The 23,987-nt window shown below is 39.1% G+C and overlaps 1 protein-coding gene across 1 annotated transcript in view; it reads left to right on the top strand.

The window, feature by feature from the left end:
• The window catches only part of LOC122539853 (adhesion G protein-coupled receptor F5-like), a 92,225-nt gene extending 75,275 nt beyond the window's left edge, over positions 1-16,950 (top strand). Inside the window, exons 11-15 of the mRNA XM_043674974.1 lie at positions 2,632-4,014; positions 7,039-7,080; positions 7,169-7,225; positions 12,035-12,101; positions 16,542-16,950. Of these exons, the coding sequence (XP_043530909.1) occupies positions 2,632-4,014; positions 7,039-7,080; positions 7,169-7,225; positions 12,035-12,101; positions 16,542-16,615 (1,623 nt within the window). The 3' untranslated portion in view covers positions 16,616-16,950. The remainder of the gene's footprint in view (positions 1-2,631; positions 4,015-7,038; positions 7,081-7,168; positions 7,226-12,034; positions 12,102-16,541) is intronic.
• The last annotated feature ends 7,037 nt before the right edge of the window (positions 16,951-23,987 follow it).

Consider the following 23,987-nt stretch of genomic DNA (forward strand, 5'->3'; position numbering starts at 1 on the left):
CTATGTTTGGAAAGTTAAAATCCTTGCCATAATCACCCTACTATTCTTGCTTTTAAGTGAGATCTCCTGAGAAATTTGTTTCTCAATTTCCCGCTGACTATTGGGGGTCTGTTGTACAATCCCAATAAGGTGATCATAACTTTCATATTTTTTAGTTACACCCAAAATAACTTCCCTCGACGCGTTACCAGGAATATCCTCCCTCAGTACAGCGGTAATGCTATCCTTTATCAAAAGTGCCACTCCCCCTTCTTTCTATCATTCCTATAGCATTTATATCCTGGAACGTTAAACAGCCAGTCCGGTCCATCCCTGAGCCACGTTTCTATAATTGCTATGATATCCCAGTCCCATGTTCTTAACCATGCCCTAAGTTCATCTGCCTTCCCTGTTAGGCACCTTGCATTGAAATAAATGCAGTTTAATTTATCAGTTCTACCTTGTTCCCTGCTTTGTTCCTGCCTGCCCTGATGGTTTAACTTGCTCCTTTTTGCAACTGTAACAGTCTCAGATTGATCTCTTTCCTCACTATCTCCCGGATCCCACCCCCCACCTTACTAGTATAAATCCTCCCGAGCAGCTCTAGCAAATCTCTCTGCCAGTATATTAGTCCACTTCCAATTCAGGTGCAATCCAACCTTCTTGTACAGGTCACTTCTACCACATAAGAGATTCCAATGATCCAAAAATGTGAACCGTTCTCCCCTGCATCAGCTCCTCTGCCGTACATTCATCTGCTCTATCCTCCTATTCCTACCCTCACTAGCTCGCAGCACCAGCAGTAATCCCGATATTACTACCCTTGAGGACCTCCTGCCTAACTTCCTGTATTCTCCCTTCAGAATCTCATCCTCTTCCCTTCCTATGTCATTGGTTCCAATGTGTACAATGACCACCTGATGGTCCCTCTCCCCTTTGAGAACATTACACCATTATAACTTCTTGCTGCTACAGACTAACTTAGTGCCTATATCTAATATTTTTAAATTTTAATCAAGAGACAGGATCTCAATAAAATATATAACCAAAAAACACTCTACTCACTATTTAAAAAAGACACCAAGGTTACACTTAAAATCTATGTTCTTATCTGTTCCTGTGCTATGAGCTCCCCCTCACAGGTTCCTCCAAGGTCAGCTGTGAATTTCACAATTTGTTAATTTTTCTTAGACACATTCCAATGTCCAGAAAAACTTGAAGTCAAACAGCAAAGGTAGTAGCTGTGCAGATTCACTGCTGTGTCAGTTAGCACTGTAGGTTTCTCTCTCTCTCTCTCTCTCACTCACCCTCACTGACCATGCAGTCTTGGCCTTTGTCTATCTTCTTCTTTTTTAAAATACTGTTGTTTTGGTCTTGTGACCCCAAAGTTCCAAAACAATGAAACAGCTTATAAAACATGCATTAATGCTCCTGGTATTCAAGGAAATCAGCTCCAACATCAAAAATACCTCAAAAAAGGAGCAGTTCTCACAGCCACAATGTTTTCCTGTCTTACATCTTGGACTACTCAGAATCCTAAGTAGGTACAAAAAGCAAAACAAACATAATGACTAAACAAATATTTACGTTGAACAGTAGGCTGGCTAGAAATATAAAAACATTTTAAAAGCATATAGTAAAGAGTTTCTAGAGATGCTTAAGAAGAAAAGTGAGTGTTGAACCTATAAAAATGTGTCCATCAGTAATGGGAAAAAGAATCAGGAGATGGTAGATGAATTGAACATTCATCTGACCCACTATTACAAGTGTACAAGAAACATTGGAGAAATAGCTGAATCATAGCAAAAATCAGGAATTTGACGGGAGAGGGGAACTGATGAAATCTGTTATCACCAAGGAAGCAGATTGAGCAACTTGTTGGAGCTGCAGACTGAGAAGTGCCCAGGTCTTGATGAACTTCACCCCCGGGTCTTAAAATAAGTGACGAGTGACAGGTTGCATTTATTGGTTTGGTGGAAATACAGGTGATCTCAATGAAACATACAAAATTCTTAAGGGGCTTGACAAGATAGATGCTGAGAATATATTCCCTCGGGGAGAAAGTTAAGTCTTCAGATGCTGGAGATCAGAGTCCTTCCTGATGAAGTGTTTATGCCCGAATCGTCGATTATTCTGCTCCTCCAGTGCTGCTTGACCAGCTGTGCTTTTCCAGCACCACACTCTCCCATATTCCTTCTGACCAGAGAATTTAGAAGCTGGGGATCAAGAATACTAAAACAAGGCAGGTAGCCATATAGAATAGACATTGCTTCACTCAAAGGTTTGTGAACCTTTGGATTCTCTATAGATGTGGATTTATAGTTAATGTATATACGGTCAAGATGACCAGCTGGAAGTGATTTGATCACCTGAAGGGTTCAAAGAAACTCTTCCTCAGTTGATTTTACTTTACTCAGTTTGTCTCTTTTTTTTCAGAGGATATATATTATTGTGCAAGGAGGTGGTGTCAATAATGTTTTTTTCCACCTTTATGAATGTGAAACAAGTTTAAAGGACAGTGTTCTATCCATGCAAACAAATTATATATGTTCAAATGTGTATCTTTTAGCAATTTTCAGATGCTAAGAATATTTGATTTCTGCGAATTTGCAAATCAATAGTTGAATAATAAAGATTTCTTGTATTTTTCAGAATTTCTTGCAAACAGTGAGCAGAATGATCTCTTCTTCATCAAAGGATACATGGGAAATTCTCTCAGACTCAAGTGAAAATATTCGCAACCCTAGTTTTCGATTACTAAAGTCAGTGGAAAATTTTAACACTCGTTTCAATATGCAGAATAATAGTTTAGATATCAAAGAAGAGAATCTTATGTTCAAAGCTCGTAGAAATGTCCATCAAGATAATAAAACATCTATTAATTTAAACTTTGATAATATTTCCACTGCAGAATATGACAATTTAAGTGCAACTCTATTCATTTCACCTGAAAAACCTAATGAGGCACCAAATGTCACAGTTATCAGTATTGCATATCCAACCTGGATTGATATTTTACCCAATACCACAACTTTTGATGGAAATTTTTTGATTAATAGTCTCGTCCTGACAGTAGTAATAAACATTAAGGAACCTATTAACGTGAAGATGACCTTCTCACTAAGAAATCGCACACTAGATTTCAACACTGCAGTGTGTGGCTTTTGGGATTTTACAGGCAGGGGTGCATGGAATGATACTGGCTGTAAGTCTGAAATCAACGAAGAAAATATAACATGTCACTGTGACCATTTCACATCCTTTTCAATTTTAATGTCCCCTGATACCAAAGACAGCCCTGCTTTGAATTATATCACCAGTATCGGAGTTGCCATCTCAATCGGAAGTTTACTAATCACTATTATTATAGAAGCCATAGTGTGGAAGCATGTGACCAAAAATAAAACCTCATACATTCGCCATGTTGGAATTCTGAATATTGCAGTAAATCTGCTGGTCGCTGACGTATGGTTCATTGTGGCTTCAGCTGTAGAACCAGGAACACGGGCTTGCACAGCTGCTACTTTCTTCACTCATTTTTTCTATCTTGCCTTATTCTTCTGGATGTTAACCCTGGGCCTGCTGCTTGTCTATCGTTTACTATTCCCTTTCCATGATCTCAGCAGATCAGTTATGATGGGAATATCATTTGCCGTTGGTTACCTGCCTCCATTGATAATCTCGATCATCACAATCGGAGTTACCTTTCCAAGAAAAAGTTACACCAGAGAAGGTGCCTGCTGGCTCGGCTGGGAGACCGAATACCCTCTGCTTGCATTTGTTATACCTGCATTGGTTATAATCGCAATCAATGTCATCATTTTGTTTATAGTCATTTTTAAGTTGCTGCGACCAACAATTGGGGATGGATCCAGAGCCAATAATCAGGAGAGAGATGCATTCAAACAGATTGTGAGAAGCATTGCTGTGCTAACCCCAATCCTTGGACTCACCTGGGCATTTGGAATACCAACCTTTCAAAAAGATTCCCCTGTTGCTTTCCATTATATATTTACAATTCTCAATGCTTTTCAGGTGTGTATTATTTAAGATTCCTAACTTTTGACTTCCCACTGGTTAACCCATATTTATGCAATAGAATTCATCAGGCAGTTATCAACAAACTGTGATCCATTAGCTTAGTACTGTCTGTATCTGGAAATGATCAAAATCTGACATCAAATTAGCCCAGTGCAGCCAGTAGAACAAAAATATTAAAACCGTAAGAACTACGGATGCTGGAAATCAGAAACGAAAACTGAAATTGCTAGAAATGTTTAACTGGTCCAGCAGTATCTGTGGAGAGAAATCAGAGTTAACTTTTAAGGTCCAGTGACCCTTCTTCAGGACCCCACTTTTCACAGATTTCTCTCCACAGATGCTGCCAGATCTGCTGAGCATTTCCAGCAATTTCTGCTTTTTCAGCAAAAAAATTAGTTTTCTTGACAATTATTCTCTATGGTAAGAAAAGGAACTGGAATATCACTATTTCATATGAGATTTGTTTATGTAGTGCCTAACACATCAGAATTTCCCTAAGTTTGTCCGGTATATTTTTTGAGGTCTACTCATTATAATGTGGAGAAAGGAAGATATTTTAGTCTTACAGAGATCACCAGTGGTTCTACATACCTATATTAATATGATTTGCTTTTAACTTTGGATGTTCACATTTTCAACTCGTGACAAATGAATTTTTCTGTTTGTCTGATGGGTTTGGTGAATTCTTTTCAAACAACCTGATAGGAAATTTGCCTTTAGGATGAATGGGTTTTTGCTTATATTAGGAAGTTTACAATCAACAATATTAATAATTGTGAATTAAGGTTTCTGTTATAAGTTTCTTAGTAGAAAATACATGGGAATTGCCTATTGCTTAGAAGAAAATTATTTATTCATTTTCATGTTCCACAGTGGTCTATGGATAAAAAAAATGGACATATAAAGCAGTGTTCCCAAGAAATAGAGGGGTTAGTAAAGGAAAAGTAACTTAGAGCAAGGAATAGTAATTGTCCCAGTCCAGAGATTTCATAAAATCCTGAAGAGGTTACTTGAAGTTGAAATTGGTTAAGCACAGGTATATGATAACTCCAGGTAAAAGTTATCAGATTTTCCCAATGTGGAGCTGATGTCACAGTTAACTTGAATCATTTGAAGTACTAGATGAAGAGATTTTATTGTCTGGGTGAGTACAGTACAAAGGGTGCTTTTGGGTACTGTAAAGGAGATTTTTGGGAATTGATCAGATGATATGTTACTGTGTGTTCCAAAACATTTAAATTTTTGTTATAAGTAAACAGTATGGTTTATTTTAGTTTCCTTTCATTTCTTTGATTTGATAGACTTTTGTTTTATTGTTAAATGAGTGCTTCAGTAGGAGACCACCTTGTTAAAAAGAAATCAAAACTATATATGATCTATCAAGCCAGATTTAAATCCGGGATTTGACTTGTCCAGAAATATTATTAACTAAGATCATGAAAACACTAAGAATATTGTGGAATGATTATCTCTGTGCATCATGAGGCAAAATTTGGAACATATGAGGTATTAATTGGGGCAGAGTTAGATCATGGGGTAAGTCTTTACCAAGTCAACATTAAATTTCATATTACATAAAGATGCCAGCAAATAAGCCAATTTCTGATTAAAGCTGCTAGGTTTGAATCCATGTGAGTATCTGCATCTTCACGGCTAAGTAAGTAATTATAACATAATAAGGTTGCAGTCTCAGATTTTACTGTTTTTTGAGATTTATGGGCTCAGAAAATCTGGCAGTAATACGGAAGATAAGGTTGCAGATGATAATTGCATTTCCAAAACAGCTTGTGGGTACAAAAGTAGCAGTGATTTTCCTGAACCCTCTTTGTCCAGCAATCATCAAAACAACTGCTGTGATCTCCACAGCCTTTTCTGCTCATTGCTCATCCTCTGTCTCCATGTCCTCTTCCTCCTCATTCTTTCAAGGCTTGTTCCACCTTTATTTCTGGAGTCTTTCCTTGACAATGGTTTCTTTGTGATGGCTGAAGCTCAGTCTCTTTGATGCTCCTCCCTCCCGTGGCAATCTTCCGTGAAATCTCCAAACCTCTTTCTTCTTGCAATGTCCAGAACCCAATCCATTTGTTCAGTCCCTATAACCCCACACTTCATTATAATACTGACTCCATGGGAACTCTCTGTAGTGATCTCTGCACTTTCTTCCAGAGCTCCTCCTCATTTTGTCCAGAACTCCTCCTTAAAACTTTCCTCTTGCCAATTCCAGAACACCTCCACATGACCTCTATACACCATCTATTCACTCTCTTCCTTGTGATCTTGGACTATGTTGTAACCTTCACAGTCTCTTCCCACAACTTCCTTACTGATCAAACCACACACCCTCTCGCTGTGATTTCTCTCCCAACATCTCCAGATCTTCCGTGTCCTCTTCTGCTGCAGTGGATAAGCCCTTCAGTTTGGTCAGCTTCCATACATGAAACTGAGGATTAAAATCACGTTTATCTATATTTCACAGCCACTGTCTTATCCACTCTCCGTGCCCACCTCATGGTATATATCAAAACAAGGAAATGCTGTTTGGAACGCATTAGGGAGAATTAGAACATCCAAATTTGGGGCATAGCTCCAGTGGGAGAGTGATTATAATTAGTAATACACAGGAGGACATAACAGCGATATAGACAGACATCTCAAAAGATTGCAGCACATGTTACAGAATGGGATAAGGTCATGAAGTGATCGGAAAACACATATGAGAAGGTTAAGCATATTGATCACCTCTGCAGAAGAAATCTGCAGTTAGAGGGAGCAGAATTGGTAGGCTTAAAGCCGGCCAGACAACATGCTTGATGTTGTTCTGCAGATTCACCAGAAATTTGCTCTGAGAAGCATTCGGTTAGATATTATTGCTTGAAAGAAACCTCTGCTTTTAGCTTCTATTTCAGTATGAATAAAGTATTGACAGTTTTTCTAATAGTTAAGATAGTCATTTAAAAAAAGTGTTTACAATCAATTAAAGATCTATTGATTAACTGCTTAAGAATTATCTTCATTTTTTAGGGATTCTTCATTTTAGTCTTTGGAACATTCATGGACAATAAGGTGAGCCATTGATGCTATTTTCATCACTTTTCTAACATTTCTGTTTTCACTTCACCTGATGAAATGCCTTGTTTTGCTGTTAATGTAGGTACGTGAAGCCTTGCTGAAGAAGTTTTCATTGAGAGGATTTTCTTCAAGATCAAAGGTGAGGTTATGAAACTAAGAATGATAGCAATTTGCATATGAAAGAGAAAAATATATTAATGATTTTGGTAGAAACCTTTCTCAAACCTAACTTGGATAGAATTGGTTTGCTATTGTAATAATGAACAAAACAAAGGAAACGGAAGGATATTAACAGTGTATGTGATGTATTTTTATATATATGTACGTTTAAAACAATGTCCCATAGCATGAAACAGAGAATTAACAAGAGGAATGGACACTTGAAGACTCTTTGTAAGGAATGAGATTAGTGTAGGTTTTTAAGGGAAGGTAGAGGGATAGAGAGAGACGGAGAGTCTGGGAATGAAATTCTCAACCACTTAGGTTGAACCCTGAGGGATTAGTAAGAAGCTTTTCTGCAAATCAGAGGGCAAAGGAAGAAGAAACAAGATGAAGAAGTGTTTAATGAATGGCAGGGCACAATGGGTAGCTCAGAGGAATGGAGGGATCTTGAGATACTTATTCACAGATCCCTGCAGTTGCCAGAACACATAAATAGGATAGTTAAGGCATGTGGGACACTTGCTTTCATCAGTCATGGCATGGAGTATAAGAGCAAGGAGGTAACATTGATGTTGTAACGAGCATTGGTCAGGCCACAGCTGGAGTACTGTATGCAGTTCTAGTCACCTTGTTATGAGAAGGATGTGAAAGCACTGGTGGGGATACAGAGGATATTGCCTGAGATGGAGAAATTGAGCTGTAAGGAGAGACTAGATAGCTTGGATTGCTTTCTAGAGAGCGCAGACTGATGGGGGCATGATTGAGGCATGTAGGAATACCAGGAGTATGGCAGAGTGAATAGAGAGCATCAACCCCTTTGGTTGAGGGGTTAATCACAAGGGGACATGGCTTGAGGGTGAGGGGCAGAGATTCAGATGGGATTTGGGAAAAACCTTTTTCACTCAGCGAGTGGTGAGAATCTGGAATGCACTACCTGACAAGGTAATGGAGGCCAAAAACCTTACAACCTTTAAAAAGCATTTGAATGAACAATTAAAATATCATAACATTCAAGGATATGGGAAAAGTACAGGAAATTGGGATTAGTGCACTTTTACTGGTAGTTATGTCAGTAGAGACCCAGTGGGCTGAAGGGCCTTTTCTACACTGTATGTATCTTTGAAGCTATGAATATAAAGGAGAGGAATTATACAAAGGGGACCAATTTGGGACACCAAAGGATGAAGGAAAATACACAAGATTGGAAAAGGCTCTAGAGATGAGGTAAACCTGAGACTATGCTGTGAAGTGAAGAAAAATTGGGATGTGCATTGATAATCTGCTCCATATTTAACCAGACTAAAATAAAACTGTTACTGATCATAGAGCCACAGGCTTCAATTTTCATTCCTGGGTTAGAAGTGCAGAGTTGTGAATTTCCTGGTTCTGTGAATCTAGCTGGGGATTTTTAGTGCAGGATTTTGGCATTTCTTGGAAGGTGGGTCAGTCAACCCCAGATGCTGGCTGGGTCTAAGGTCTAACTCTAAGCAACAGCAATATACTACCGCTTAACAAAAAAAGGATTGAAAGTAATTCCAGTGGTTCTCATTCATTCCAACACACACACACAAAGCTTAGATGTGAAGAATGGGACTTGTGTCTGATCTGACAATAGAATGCTCAGGCATAATTTACCGATTTCTCTTGCAAAGTGTGGAGGGCAGTGTATCAGGTTACAGCTAACAAATAGTTCTCTACCATTGTATTAACTTGGCCCCTCACTGGCTATCAGCTCATTAAGGGGGCAACATTTTGCCGAGCATTTCATTGCAGACATGGTGAGAAGAGACAGCAACTGTCTAAGGCAAACTCATCCCATTATTATCCCTTCTTCCACCTGTCTCACCACTGCCAGGATGGGGATAGTCCCAGCTCTTGACTACAGTCCTCCGTCAGTAAGATGGCATTCCACCAATTAAAGAGCAAACAAAGCTCACTTAGCATCACTAAGACTGTCTATGTAGATCTGACGTAGAAGCAAATTATTGCCGATGCTGGAATTTGTACTGAAATCTCAGCGGGTCAGATAACTTCAGTAGAGTGAGAGCAAGCTAATATTTTCAAATCTATGACTTGGAGGTGCCGGTGTTGGACTGGGGTGTACAAAGTTAAAAATCACACAACACCAGGTTATAGTCCAATAGGTTTATTTGGAAGCACCAGCTTTCAGAGTGCCGCTCCAACCACCTGATGAAGGAGCAGCGCTCTGAAAGCTAGTGCTTCCACATAAACCTGTTGGACTATAACCTGGTGTTGTTCGATTTTTAACTAATTTCAAGTTAGATGATACTTCATCAAGCTCTCTATGCTGCCTGACCTGCTGTGTTTACCAGCACGTTTGTTTTCAATCTATATAGACACGAATTTGATTTTGCAACTCCTTTTTTGCCTTTCTTACATCTAGACATGACCAAGGCTCACCCGTGCCAACCTATGCAACCTCATGCCATCTCTCCATCCCAATGCTGTCTCATATCCATGCCAGTCTATATCTCTATATAGCCTATTTCACTCACAGTCCTTTTGCTTTCACCTCCCAGTACCAACATTTTGAGTATTTACATGTACCCATGCACATTAGAGAAAATACTATTGTTCTGTTACTCAAATTTCTATTTTCTAGACTACAAATTTTGAGAAAAGCACTTTCATTCATAAATATCCATTTTGACACTTGTTGATACTTTTCTGCTGTTGTAGATTCATCTTGACAGTTCATCACTTGTTGACAGTTCTTGGCAAATTGGTCAATAACAAAGGATTAATGTATAATCTTGTCCACAGTTCACAATCCCAAAGGCAACTGGCCTGCCCAATGCATCTGTGACTACCATCTTCAAAGGATCCCTGACCACCAGACTAAATTGGTCTGGGACCATAGACGTACCTCAATTTCTCAAGGAGATGGCAATGAGAATAGACCTGTTCTTAACCAGTCTAAGATCTGAACTACAAACTTGAAAATCTGATTTCAGTGGAGATCATTTAATTGCCAGCTTCTTCCAGGAACTGCATGTGGTGGAACTATAGTCCAAGTCCAGCCCAATTCCACAACTGCAAACATTAAAGATGCAAAGTTTGAGAATGGACTTTGAACACCCAACCTCTTCAGGCATTTTCAACACTGTAGGTATCATCACCATCTTGGCAAAAATTGGTTGATGTTTTGTCTCAAATAATACTCCAATTCCATTATGAGGAATATTGCTGTTCTCCAATTTTGACTGCCTTACTAGCCTTGGGCGGAAATAAAAGGAGCTCAGATTTTCCTTGTTTAAGCCACATTGGTTTGATTACATTTAGTCAAACTATGCAAGTCAGGTAGTACCTATGAATATCATAAGTCAGTTTTGCTGGCTCCTTTTAAAAACAACTTTAGTCCATGAAAGACGCAAGTATTATTTGAGTGATGGAACTCAAAACAGTCACTGGACCTGAAACATTAATTCCTTTTTCACTCCATAGTTGCTATCACACCCGCAGAGTTTCTCTGGAAATTTCTGTTTTTGTTTCCAGTATCCACAGTTCTCTATAGTGTCTATATTTTGTATCTCCTTGAAATTGTTCAATTTTATGAAGTAAATTTGATTTTATTTGATTTACTGTAGTCACATGTACCTAAATATGGTGAAAAGCTTTGTTTGTGAGCAGTACAGGCAGATCATAGAAAGCAAGAACATCCAGAGCATAGAGTGCTTAGACAGAGTGAGGCATTCAAATTACATTGCACAGGAGGTGATTTAAAAGAATATTATTAGCAATTTTTACAAACTTAGAATTTAGGTTGAAAAGTGTGGAATGCTTACAAGAAATTAACAAGTTTTGAGAAGATTTGTAGCTCAGGTTGTAGTTCTGGATGTAGATTTGCTTGCTGAGGTGGAAGGTTCATTCCCAGACGTTTCATCACCAAATAGAAAGTGGGCCATATCAGTTGTGCTTCATCCGGAGGCTCACTGATGTTACCTAGTATGGGGACAAAACATCTGAAAACAAACCTTCCAGCTCAGCAAACAAGAAATGTTAGAATAAGATCTGCTGTAGGGAGCTCGCAAGGAGTTGCCCAATGTCGAGACCATCTTAAGTGTGTTATTCAATGGAGTGAACCTTCAGTTTATTGGTAACATCCCTGTCTCTGAGTTTAAAAATGAAATGCATTAAAATAATTCTGTTTCTTGGATGTGCCAGCTCTGGATATTAGGTTGATATCTGGAGGGATGAATTGTATTGAATATATATGAATGGATCCAATTCCTGATATACCTGGTGACTGGACACTAACATATGAGGAAAAAAATACGATAAGATATGTTGAAATAATTATCAATGTTCCCCAGCTATCTTAGATCCAATAATGGGTTGATGTTGCAATGTGATAAACTGCAGATACTATATTATAGATTGGTGGCACGGTGATTTGGTCAGCTCGGCTACCCTTAAAATCATTAGGATGCTAATGAATTACTTTTGCCATTCTCAAACAACAGGTGTCTGGACACAAAATGACATGGAGGCAAATTGTCTGCTGATGGCTCCCTTTGGGAATTATATAAATTTGAAAAAATACCCTAATTGTCACAATCTTTTTCCCCAGAGGTGGTGCTTGTAGAGACAAATCCCATGATTTGTCATTACCAGCTGATTGCTGGTAATTTCCTGAGACATGCTCCCAGTAAGCTCTAAACCTTATCAAATCCCTCTACAGGGTACAAAGAAATGGAATAAAAATGAGAACTGAATAAACATGTATGCGACCATACATTAAAACATGTTTTCTTTTGCTTTTCAGACTAGTCAGAATGTTTCTACTGCAAAGTCTTCCTCAAAACCTCATCCTCGATTTCATGCTAAAAGGCGTAAGTATAACAATGAACCCGAACAAAAAAAAACACAAATAAAGCTATCCAAAAAATATTTTATGCAATTAGCAGTAATTTAATGGTTGTTACTGAAGTGAAGAGATCTTGTTCTGTATAATAAGGGATCAGGTTGGCCCTAAAGTTTTACCACAAGACGATTTCAGATGAGAAACTGCATTTGAGTTTCTCTGTCCATCTGCACCAGAAGAAAACTTGGTGGATTTTAATGGCCAAGTAGGAATGGAAGTCAGCAGGAAGAAATATATTATCATGCAGGTCTATGTCTGCCAGTTGACAGTGAGTAAATGTATGCTTGAGTCCCTGAACTATCTTATAAGAACACCAAGAATTGGGGAATGATAGCCTGCTCCACAATTCAATATGATCACTGCTGAACCAGCAAACATCTTTCAATCTTTCACCATCTACCTTCTCAACATCCTGAACATTATAATACAACCTTCTCAACTAAGGTAATAAATTACTGAACGTTTGTTCCAATGCAATTGTTTTTAAATATGGAGAGCAAAACTCAACACAGTATCCCACATGTGCTCAGTTGCAATAATAATTCATTATTCTTCTCTTCAGTCTCCTTGCAATAACAGCCAACATGCTTTGTTGCCTTACTAATTGCTTGCTTTACTTGCGTGATAAAATTCTGCATATCTTGCATGAGTACACCTTTGAACAGCTACACCTACAGGCTTCACAGTTTTTCTATTTTTATAACCAAAAGGAATAACTTTACACATCCCTACAATATAATCCATTTGCCATCTTGTTATCCACTCAATTTATCAATATCTTTGTCCCTATATCAGTCTATATCCCTTTGCAGTCACGCTCTCCCACTGCTCTCTACTGCTAAACTTTGCCCTAAGCTTTATATTGTCAACATTCTTAATACATTACTCTCTGTTTATTCAACTAAGTCATTGATGTACATTATAAATAATTGAGACCCAGCACTGACTCTTGTGGCACTCTACCATGCCTGCCTAGTTAAAAATATCATATGTATGTATATTACTGTTTTCTGTTTGTTAACCATCTTGTTGATATATTGCCTTCAGCTCCATGAGCACCTAACGTGACTATTTACCTTTTGTGCAGCATAATATTTAATGCTTTTTGGAAATCCAGATATACTACATCAACTGATTGCACTTCATTTATCTCTAGTCACATCCTCAAAAAGTTCCAATAGACATATCAAATGGGATATCCATTTATTAAAACCGTATTGGTTTATCCTAACATTAAGCTTTTCTGACAGTATTGCTAAAATTTTCTTAATAATAGATCCCAATTTCTTTCCTAGTAATTGATGTTAGGCTAACTGGCCTGTAGTTTCTAGTTCCTCTCTCTCTCTTTTCTTGAAAAAAATTGTAACATTTGACAATTTCCAATCTGAAAGGACCATTCGCAAATCTAAGACATTTTAGACAATGGCAACTAGTAAACTGACTATCTTTGCAGATATCTCTCTTGGAAGCCTAAGGTGTAATCCATTGGGTCTGAAGGACAGGAAGGTATTAGACCCTTAAGTTTCCCCAAAACTTTGATATTCTTCACTCCCTTTAGCCCCTAGGTTACCACCTATTTCTGGAAAGAAAACTGTGTCTTCTACTGTAAAGAGAGACTCAAAATATTTGTTCAATGCTTCAGCCATTTCTTTATTCCCTATCATAATTTTTCATCTCTCTGCTTCTAATGGACTGACATTTATTTTAGCTGGGCAAAAGCGAGGCCTGCAGATGCTGGAGATTAGAGTCAAGCTTAGAAATGCACAGCAGGTCAGGCAGCATCTGAGGAACAGGAAAATCGACGTTTCGGGCAGAAGCACTTCATCAGGGTTTATTTTAACCACCTTAGCTTTACTTTAATATGTTTATGTACTTGTAAAAGATCTTACAATCAACTTTTCCATTTCTAGTCGACTCGTCTCTGATTTTACTTTTTCTCTTCCTATTAATGTGTTGGTTATCTTTTACTGGTTTGTAAAACACATCTAAACCTGAGACCAATCTTGCTGTTTTATAAGCCTTTTTTCACTCTAATATTATCCTTAATTTTCCCAAGTGAACCACAGATGGTTATGTTTGCTGAACTCATTTTCAATGTATTTTTTGTTGTTGAATATTTTCAATTATTTCTTTAAATTTTCTTACTGTTCATTTCCAGCCATATGCATTTAGTCTATTTGCCCAATTAATCTTAGCCTGCTCTCCTCTCATACTCATATAGCTGGCTTTGTTTAACTTAAAGATCATTGTTTAAATTTGTAGTGTATTATGTTCAAACATAACATTGAGTTCAATTTGTTTTATTCACTTTTTCCCAGAGGATCATTGACTGTGACATTACTTATTATTTCTGCTTCATTACACAATATTAGAGTTATGATGGCTTTACCGTAGTTGATTCCTAGTTGACTATTACTTCAAGAGCCAACACAGGAAATTTTATGCAAACTTATCTTCTGCTGCACTCCTGCCAATTTTATTATCCCAGTTTATTGAAGATTAAAGTTCCATGCAATAATTTATTGTTTAATGTTCTGCATAATACAGTAACTCCTATTAAGAGGGATATAAATTAGCCCTTACAATGTTTTCTGACAATTGCATTTCTTAATTTCCATCCATATTGATTCTACTTCATGATCTTCTGACACTATATCTTTTCTCACTCATGTCTTTATGTCATCCTTTACTCTCAAAGCTATTTCTCATCATTTGCCATTCTGCCTGTCTCCCCAAACATTATGAATCTTGGAATATTTATTTCCCACTCTTGATCACCATGCCTCTTTAATGGCTACTAGATCTAAATCATTTATCTTTAATTTTGTCACTTACATTTATCTTAATGCAAATGCCTTAAGCATTTAAGAAAGTTTTGCTGTGTTATTACTCAGAAAGGCAATATAGCTTTAAGGCAGCCAGGTGACATTGTGGCATGTGACACTGTTATAAAGGTCTCCATCTTATTTTTTTCAATGAAATTTTTAACACAGTCTTGTTGTTCAACTTTGCCAAACAAAGTCTATGCCCTAGTGCTAAAGGTTGGTTTCCCCCCTCTTGGTAGATTGTGCAGAACTTTAGCATTGTGTTTGACCTTGACTTGTGTCTCAAACTCTACATTGGATCCATTACTAAGACTATCAGCTTGCACCTCAGCAATATTTGTCTCACGCACAGAGTCATGAAATGCCCGTTTATTTCACTCTCTACAAGTGCTGTCAAACCTGCTGAGTTTCTCCAGCACTTTCTGTTTGTATTCCTCATTCTGACTTCCATTACTGTAGTGGTCTTTTGTCAACCATCCAAATTTCAAAGCTCTGCTGTATACCAGGAATCCTGCTCTATCTTCTAGCTGTTGTGGTTCTGTTCGCCGAGCTGGAAGTTTTTGTTGCAAACGTTTCGTCCCCTGGCTAGGCGACATCATCAGTGCTTGGGAGCCTCCTGCGAAGCGCTTCTTTGATGTTTCGTCCGGTGTTTATAGTGGTCTGTCCCTGCCGCTTCCGGTTGTCAGTTTCAGCTGTCCGCTGTAGTGGTTGGTATATTGGGTCCAGGTCGATGTGTTTGTTGATGGAGTTTGTGGATGAATGCCATACCTCTAGGAATTCCCTGGCTGTTCTCTGTCTGGCTTGCCCCTAGGGAATTCCTAGAGGCATGGCATTCATCCACAAACTCCATCAACAAACACATCGACCTGGACCCAATATACCAACCACTACAGCGGACAGCTGAAACTGACAACCGGAAGCGGCAGGGACAGGCCACTATAAACACCGGACGAAACATCAAAGAAGCGCTTCGCAGGAGGCTCCCAAGCACTGATGATGTCGCCTAGCCAGGGGACGAAACGTTTGCAACAAAAACTTTCAGCTCGGCGAACAGAACCACAACAACGAGCACCCGAGCTACAAATCTTCGCACAAACTTTGAACTATCTTCTAGCTCTTATCAATTTCAATTATTTTCTCAATCTTAACTCTCACTACCTCTGCCAGTTCCTGTAGATCTACATTCCAGAACATGCGCTCTAGTTTTTCCATCTCACCCTCTCTTCACTCCATTAATTTATAGCCTTCAGCTTTCTCAACTCCATATTTTTATGACTTTCCACAATCCCTTCACACCATATGAAAAGCTCTTCATAATTCACTTTTAGGATCACATCTTCAATCTTTACCTTTTTATTATTTTACTTTACCTTCCTTCCATCACTACTAGTGTCCTAAAACCAAGCCATTTCAAATGTTTCGAATGAATGAAAAGGCGCTATAAAGTGCAAATTATTGTTGTTGTTGTAGCCCAATGCCGTAGTTTAAATAAAAGCTGAACAGATAAGTTATTTTAGAATAATCCAGTGTTGTTGTGTGATTTTTAACTCTTCCTGATCTTGTTGTTTTCTTCAATCTTTCAGAAAGTTACAATTTAACGGAGCAACTTCACTCAAGTGATAACAACCCATCTCTTAGCTATTCAAGTCTGAATTAACTGCTGGAAGTCAATACATCAAATTGAACATATTTCGATGCAGGAGGAAAAATTAAAATGCATTTACATCCCTAGAAAACTTTTTAGAAATAATTCAAAAATAAAATATTGCTTATTTGAAGAATGTATGAAATTAAAATGTGTAAAACTATGTGCACTGGGACATGAACAATGATTATTTTAATTGCAATCAGAAATATCTTCTTTGTGTCTTGGGGAAATAGTTCTTATCAACAAAAATAAACATAAGAGCAAGTGTGGCACAGTGCTGCCTCACAGTGCCAGGGACCTGGGTTTGATTCCAGCCTTGGGTGTTTTTCTGTGTGGAGTTTGCACATTCTCCTGTGTCTGCATGGATTTCCTCCCACAATCCAAAGATGTGCAGGTTAGGTGAATTGGCCATGCTAAATTGCCCGTAGTATTCAGGGATGTGTACGTTAGGTGCATTAGTCAGGGGTAAATGTAGAGTAATAGGGAAGGTGGTGGGTGGGTTACTGTTTGGAGGGTTGGTGTGGACTTATTGGGTTACAGGGCCTACTTCCACACTCTAGGGATTCCATAATGTGATGTAAACTCATGATTGCCTGCAATGCCATTAAGCTCATTTTAAGATTATATTAATATTAGAGAATTATCCATTACTATAGATTCTTCTTTTCTTATAATCAATCTATTTTTGCAGACAACATTGTTAGTATCTTTAGAAAAGTGTTTTTCTGTCTTGTTTAATTGTTAAAGTGCTTATCCCTCTTTTTCTCTCTCCTCCCCCTTCATACACCTTGGTTTATTCCACCAGGTGCTACTATGGGTCTGCTCAGAATCCCTTAAATTCTTGGGCTTCAAATGTTTACAAGAATGTAAAATTGGTGTAAGGCACCGAAATTTTACTTGATTTTCTGTTCAGTTATCTAGAATTTTGGTGAAACTTTCCTCAGGAAACTTATGTTCTGCTTTGTTCTCAATAACTCAGGTTGGCACAGTTCTTCTGGTAGGATTAGTGATAGAAAAAAAATGAAAAATGCCTGCTGCCAAAGATGATGTCACGATGGCTCAGTGGTTAGTGCTGCTGCCGAACAGTGTGAGGAACCCAGGTTCAATTCCAGCCTTGGGTGACCATCTGTATGCAGTTTGCATGTTCTCTGTGGGTTTCTACTGGGTGCTCCTGTTTTCACTCACAGCTCAAAGGTGTGCAGATCAAGTGGATTGGCAATGCAAAATTGTCCCATAGTGTCCGGGGATATGCAGGCTAGGTGGATTAGTCATGATGAATGTGGGGTTACAGGGATGGGTTGCTTCTGGGTTGGATGCTCTTTGGGGGGAGTTGGCGCAGACCCAATGGGCTGAATGCCTCTTTCTGCAATATAGGGGTTCTAGGTTTACCAGGAAGCTGGGTAATGCTTTAGTAACCCCATCCTCCCTCCATCACTCCCTTCCTCCTCAACCCACCTCCTCCATATCACTACACACTACAGCTCACCCATTTGTTTGCACAGCCTGCTGTTTCCTCAGGGGCAAAAACCAGTCCATGGATTAAATTCCATGGATCTACAACACAAAACCTTCCACAAAATAGAAAAGGAAAATAATTGTCTTGCTCACCTTCAAATAAATTCTAAACCCTTTGTTCATCTGTATGAAATGCTCAGTGAACTCAAAACCATTGTGTAACGTGAAATAAAATACTTGAAAGGAAGCATATGAGAAAATAATTTGCATTTTATTTATAGTAAATGTAACTAAATTTAACAATGTGGTTATGTATAAACTGCAACTACAGTTATTAGCATAAGATTGCTGCATTTTGCTCTAAAATATCTTTTATAGTAGACTTGAAATCTCTTTTTTAACTTGTAAATTTAAAATTCTTTTGAATAATTACTTAAACTTATGAAGGAGTAGCTTTGGTTTAAAGATTACGAATATATTACTGTGAATGGAATTATATCTAAACAAAATTGTTATTTAGAAATTACCATGAAGTTCAAATGTGAATTTGTTCTGTTCCTTTTCATTTTCTTCATATAAGATATTTCCTCTGTGTATTTTTATGAAATTTGCGATTACATGATACAACTCTTTTTGAACACAATTTGTTAGTTAAAGAAGGAATGATATAATAAAGAAACAAAACCGTTTGTAAAGATGGGACCTTCAATGTAACATTATTGAATTTTCTCTGTGCCATTTGAGTTACATGACAGCTGATTTGTGAAGCAGACTGATGCCAACAGCGTGTTCAATTCCTACAACAATTGAGGTTACCAAGAAGGATTGTCCTTCTCAATGTCTCTTCTTGCCTGAGCCATGGTGAGCCTCAGGATAAACCACCAGCAGTCATCTTTCTCTAACAAGAAAGTAGCCCTATGTTCTCTAAAGCTATGGTGACCTAAGGTTTACATGTAGAATACAGATTTATAGATGTTTTTGTATTATTATATGTTTCATATTTCAGTAATTATTGTCTTCTGGTAGTCTTTTAAATGATGACGGTAAAGTAATGAATTTCAAATTATCCACCAAAAACTTTATAGGAACATGGTGTCAGCATGGCTCAGTGGTTAGCACTGCTACCTTATTGCGCCAGGGACTTGGTTTGAATTCCAGCTTGGGACGGCTGTGTGTATGAAGTTTGCATATTCACTCCGTGTGTGCATGGGTTTCCATCAGGTGTTCCGGTTTCTGGTCTAGAGATGAGCAGGCGAGCAGATTAGCTGTGATAAATGTGAGCTTACAGGCAAGTGGTTGGGGGATGGGTGAGGGTGGGGAAGAGGCAGGAGGGCTGGGTTTAGATGGATTGCTTTTCAGTGAGTTGGTGCAGACTCAATGGGCATCTTTCTGTACTGTAGGGATTCTGTGAACAGGGATATAACTGCAAGTTGTAGGCTGTTGCAATTAGACAGAGGATGGTTTGGAAAACAAACAAGAGGGTAATTCAAAAGTAGAGACTATGTAGAAGAGCAGAATAGATGTGCTTGAAGTTAAAAACACAAAAATGACACCAAATTTGTACCATTGCTCCATGTTTGACAAATGAACACTATGCTTATCCAGCCACTTTAAGATGAAAGGGCCAGCACAGTCAATGTGTAATGTAGTTCAGGGTTTTCCTGGCCATTCCCATGAATGTGGGGGAGCTACGAGCAGTAATATGTGTCCTTCTTGGCACTCTGGGTACTGATCCACCAACACAGCTGTATTTGCATCCAGTCCTGGCCACCAGACATAACTTCTCGCCAACATCTTCATTTTGGACACTCCTGGATGATCCTGGTGGAGTTCAGCCAGTATCTGGCAGTGACCTTTGCTCAGGACAATCACTCTTGCTCCCCATAATAAAATGACATTCTCTACTTTGATCTGGTCTCACCAAGTGCAGAAAGGTTTCTGTTCTTGTTGTGATGGCTCTTTTATTTCCCCCATCACCACCAGGTGTTTTAGTTTTGCCAGGACCAGAAGTTTTTGTGTCCACAGTCTGATATTGTCAGTGGTGAGTGAAAGGTATCCAGAAAGTTTAAAACCAAATGAAACTCTTCCAGGGAGGCACCACCGGTGGTGTATCTGCCAGCAGGAAGCGGCTCATGTCATCCGCATTTGCTAGTTGGCCTCCTGGACAGTGTTTCACCTTGTATTTATAAGCACTTTGAATTTGACTGCTGAATTTGACCAGAAGCTGTGGACAGCACAGACTTGTCCTCTTTGAGTATACCTAGCAAGGATTTATGGTCTGTTACTATTACAAATGTATGTCTGTAAAAGTATGGGTGGAACTTTCTCACACTAAAGATTACTGCCAAACCATCCTTCTCTATCTGGATGTGTTTTGTGCAACAGCCAATGTGCGGAAAGTATATGCAATTGGACGTTCCCCTCTTTTGGGCGATTTGTGAGCCATCACTAACCTGATACCATAAGGGAAGGCAAGGTATCAGAAGTAGATCTCGCTTGGCATTATTGTATGCCATCAGCTTAGAAGATGATAGCTGCTTCTTCACTTACCTAAAGGGTACATCTTGGCTGCGAGACCATTTCCAAGGCTGACCCATTTTCAGTAGCAGATGTAAGAATGGAGGCCAGATTATGTATGAACTTTCCATAATAATTCACCAAACCCAGAAAAGATCTACGCTCCATTACAGGCATGGGAGCTGGTACACCTTTGATCGCCCTCACTTTATCTTCCAACAGGTGTAACCCAGGCTTGTGGACTGTGTAGCCCAAGTAGGTCACTGGGGGTGCCTGAAACACATATTTTCCCCTTCTAAGGTGTACATCCACCTTGGAGAAATGTCTAAGGAGTATTCTAACATTATCTAAGTGCTCTTTGTTGGTCTTCTCTGTTATTAGCACGTCATCCAAATAAACGGCAATCTGGGGTAAAATATTCTCCATTTTATACTGAAAAATACCACAGGCTGAAGACACCCCAATAGGTAGTCTTGTATACTCCTAAAAACCCTTATGGGTATTAATTGTACATACTTCTGGGATTCCTCATCTAACCACAATTGCAGGCTCATGTCCAGCTTCGTGAAGGACAAGCCCCACACCAGCTTTGCATATTAGATTAGATTACTTACAGTGTGGAAATAGGCCCTTCGGCCCAACAAGTCCACACCGACCCGGCGAAGCGCAACTCACCCATACCCCTACATCTACCCCTTACCTAACACTACGGGCAATTTAGCATGGCCAATTCACCTGACCTGCACATCTTTGGACTGTGGGAGGAAACCGGAGCACCCAGCGGAAACCCACGCAGACACAGGGAGAATGTGCAAACTCCACACAGTCAGTCGCCTGAGGCGGGAATTGAACCCGGGTCTCTGGCACTGTGAGGCAGCAGTGCTAACCACTGTGCCACCGTGCCGCCCACGGTGGCCCTCTTGTAAGGGATTGGATATTTATTCAGCTACGAGAAGCAGTTTTACCGTTTGTTTAAAATTCCCCACAAAGGCGACATGACCTGTCGGGCTCCACAGTAAAACCGAGGCTACCCATTCCACAAACTGGGCTGGTTTGATGATCCCTCCGCTTTCCAGCCTCCTGATTTCTGCCTCTATGTTTGCCCATAAAGCAAATGGCACTGGGCAACCTTACAGAATTGCGGAATTGCTTCCTGGTCAACATGCAAGGTAGCCTTGCTGTTCTGCTAGCCCCGAGACCTTCCTACAAACTTCTGGTTTTTAATGAGGATTTCAGTCAAGTAGCCAGTTTCTAGTCAAAAAATGTTGAGCCAATCAAGGTGAAACTTTCTCAACCAATTTCAAGCTTGGATCCAAGCCTTTTGCTACAATCGATGTTAACTGCACCAGTTACTTCTTGTATGAGACAGGAACCGAAGTTCATCTGTGAAAGTTCCCTTGTATAGATTCTCAGTCTGGCCGAGGGCTAACACATACTTAAGAGTTGGAGTTCAGACTGAATTTTGTTAAAGACTGGTTCTGCAATCACTGACATAGCCACGCTGGTAACACCCTCAATAGGAAACCAGGTGACCATTTAACCAAACCTTCATTTTAAATGTTTTGAATTGGAATTTGTTAAGCAAGTTGACTGTTCCAAGCCAGACGTAGGTGGACGTTCCAGGGTGTGCACTCTCCTGGACGCCAGCCTACCCAATTCAGGCCCAGTGAGACTTTTATTGCTGTCGCATGTCTGCATATTGGCAGCAACTACTATAGCATGTTTTGAGAGTTTGCAGAGGGCTGATCTAGAGTTCCCTCTGTTCAGGATATGTTCTACATGAGGCTGTGGAACCGCGTACACTTAAGTGGTGTTCCCCAGCTCAGTCGGCCTGGCCAGGGCGGCCACTTCCATCGGTACACCCTGTACCTCATATGCTCCACTTGCTGCATTTTCTGGGAGAAATGTGCTCAAGTTCACAGAGTACTCAGAAAATTGCAATCTCTACCTGAATCATATTGGGGATTGGCATACTTACTGGTCACATGACTGGGAAGTAAAGAGGATTTTAAATGAAATAGTGGGGAAAGGGACAAATTTAATATGATGTGATATATCAAACAGTAGAGTTAAGATCAAAGGGAAAGGTAGTAATGCAAGAAATTATAAACAAATCATTGCAAGAAGGGAGTATGACAAAAAGAGTATGAATCCAAAAGTTAATGAAAAGTTAAAACTAGAATTTTTAAACAGAGAATAAAATGATGAAATTAAAGATTCCGTCCTAAATTCATGTAGTATTTTAAACAAAACAGATCATCAGAAAGTCTAAGTAAGAGTAAGAAACGTAAATGAGAGGAAATTAATTAATACAATCTGGTAGCCTTTCAAGACACGTGGCTACAGGATGACTTAGAGTTGGCCCTGAATCTTGAAGAGTAGAAAATATTTAGGTACAACAGGAAAGCAGGAAAAACTGGGCGTATGTCTTTGTTAGTTCATGATAATGAGAAGTCATTATTGGAGTAGTGTACAGGCCCCCTAACAATAATCATATGCTCAGGATTTAGTATAAAGGAAGAAATAATGAAAGCTTGTCAGAAAGGCACAGTGATAAGCATGGGGGATTTTAATCCATAAAGATTGGAAGTGTCAGTTGAGCAAAGTTAGCCTAGATATGTACCATCATTTTTGCGATAGTCCCTTTAACCAGCACGTTCTGAATCAATCAAGGAGCGATCTATGCTAGACTTGGTATTATGAATGAGATAGGATTAACTAATTACCTAATTCTGAGGGTGTCCTGACATTTCAAAGCCCACAACATGATTTTTTTTCTAAAAAGACAATTGAAACAAAGTATTTTTGAATATTCTAAGGCAGAAATAGATAGGTTCATGTAAAGCAAGTAAGTGGAAGTTTATTGGAAATAGGCAGGAGTTTGATGTTACAGCTAGATCAACCATGATCTGAGTGAATGGCAGAGTATGCCGAAGGGGCGGAATGGCTTGCTCCTTCTCTAAATTTATATGTTCATACATAAGGTTGATCATTCCAACTCAAATATCTCTGAGCCACTCATTCATCTCTCGAAACTCATTGGTCTAATTTACACATGACTCAGATAATAAAGCAGAAGTAATGATCCCTGAGATTCTGCTTCTTAATGGGGCACCTAGTACTTCATACTGACAATGTGGAATCTCTATTTTTATGTCTTGCTAATTTTTGTACTTAAATGGACTATGACAACTGGATCTGGAAATGTGTTGCTGGAAAAGCGCAGCAGGTCAGGCAGCATCCAGGGAACAGGAGAATCGACGTTTCGGGCATTAGCCCTTCTTCAGGAATGGGGAAAGTTTGTCCAGCAGGCTGAGATAAAAGGTAGGGAGGAGGGACTTGGGGGAGGGGCGTCGGAAATGTGATAGGTGGAAAGAGGTCAAGGTGAGGGTGATAGGTCAGACGGGGG

Source organism: Chiloscyllium plagiosum, chromosome 3 (assembly GCF_004010195.1).
Source record: "Chiloscyllium plagiosum isolate BGI_BamShark_2017 chromosome 3, ASM401019v2, whole genome shotgun sequence".
NCBI lineage: Eukaryota > Metazoa > Chordata > Chondrichthyes > Orectolobiformes > Hemiscylliidae > Chiloscyllium > Chiloscyllium plagiosum.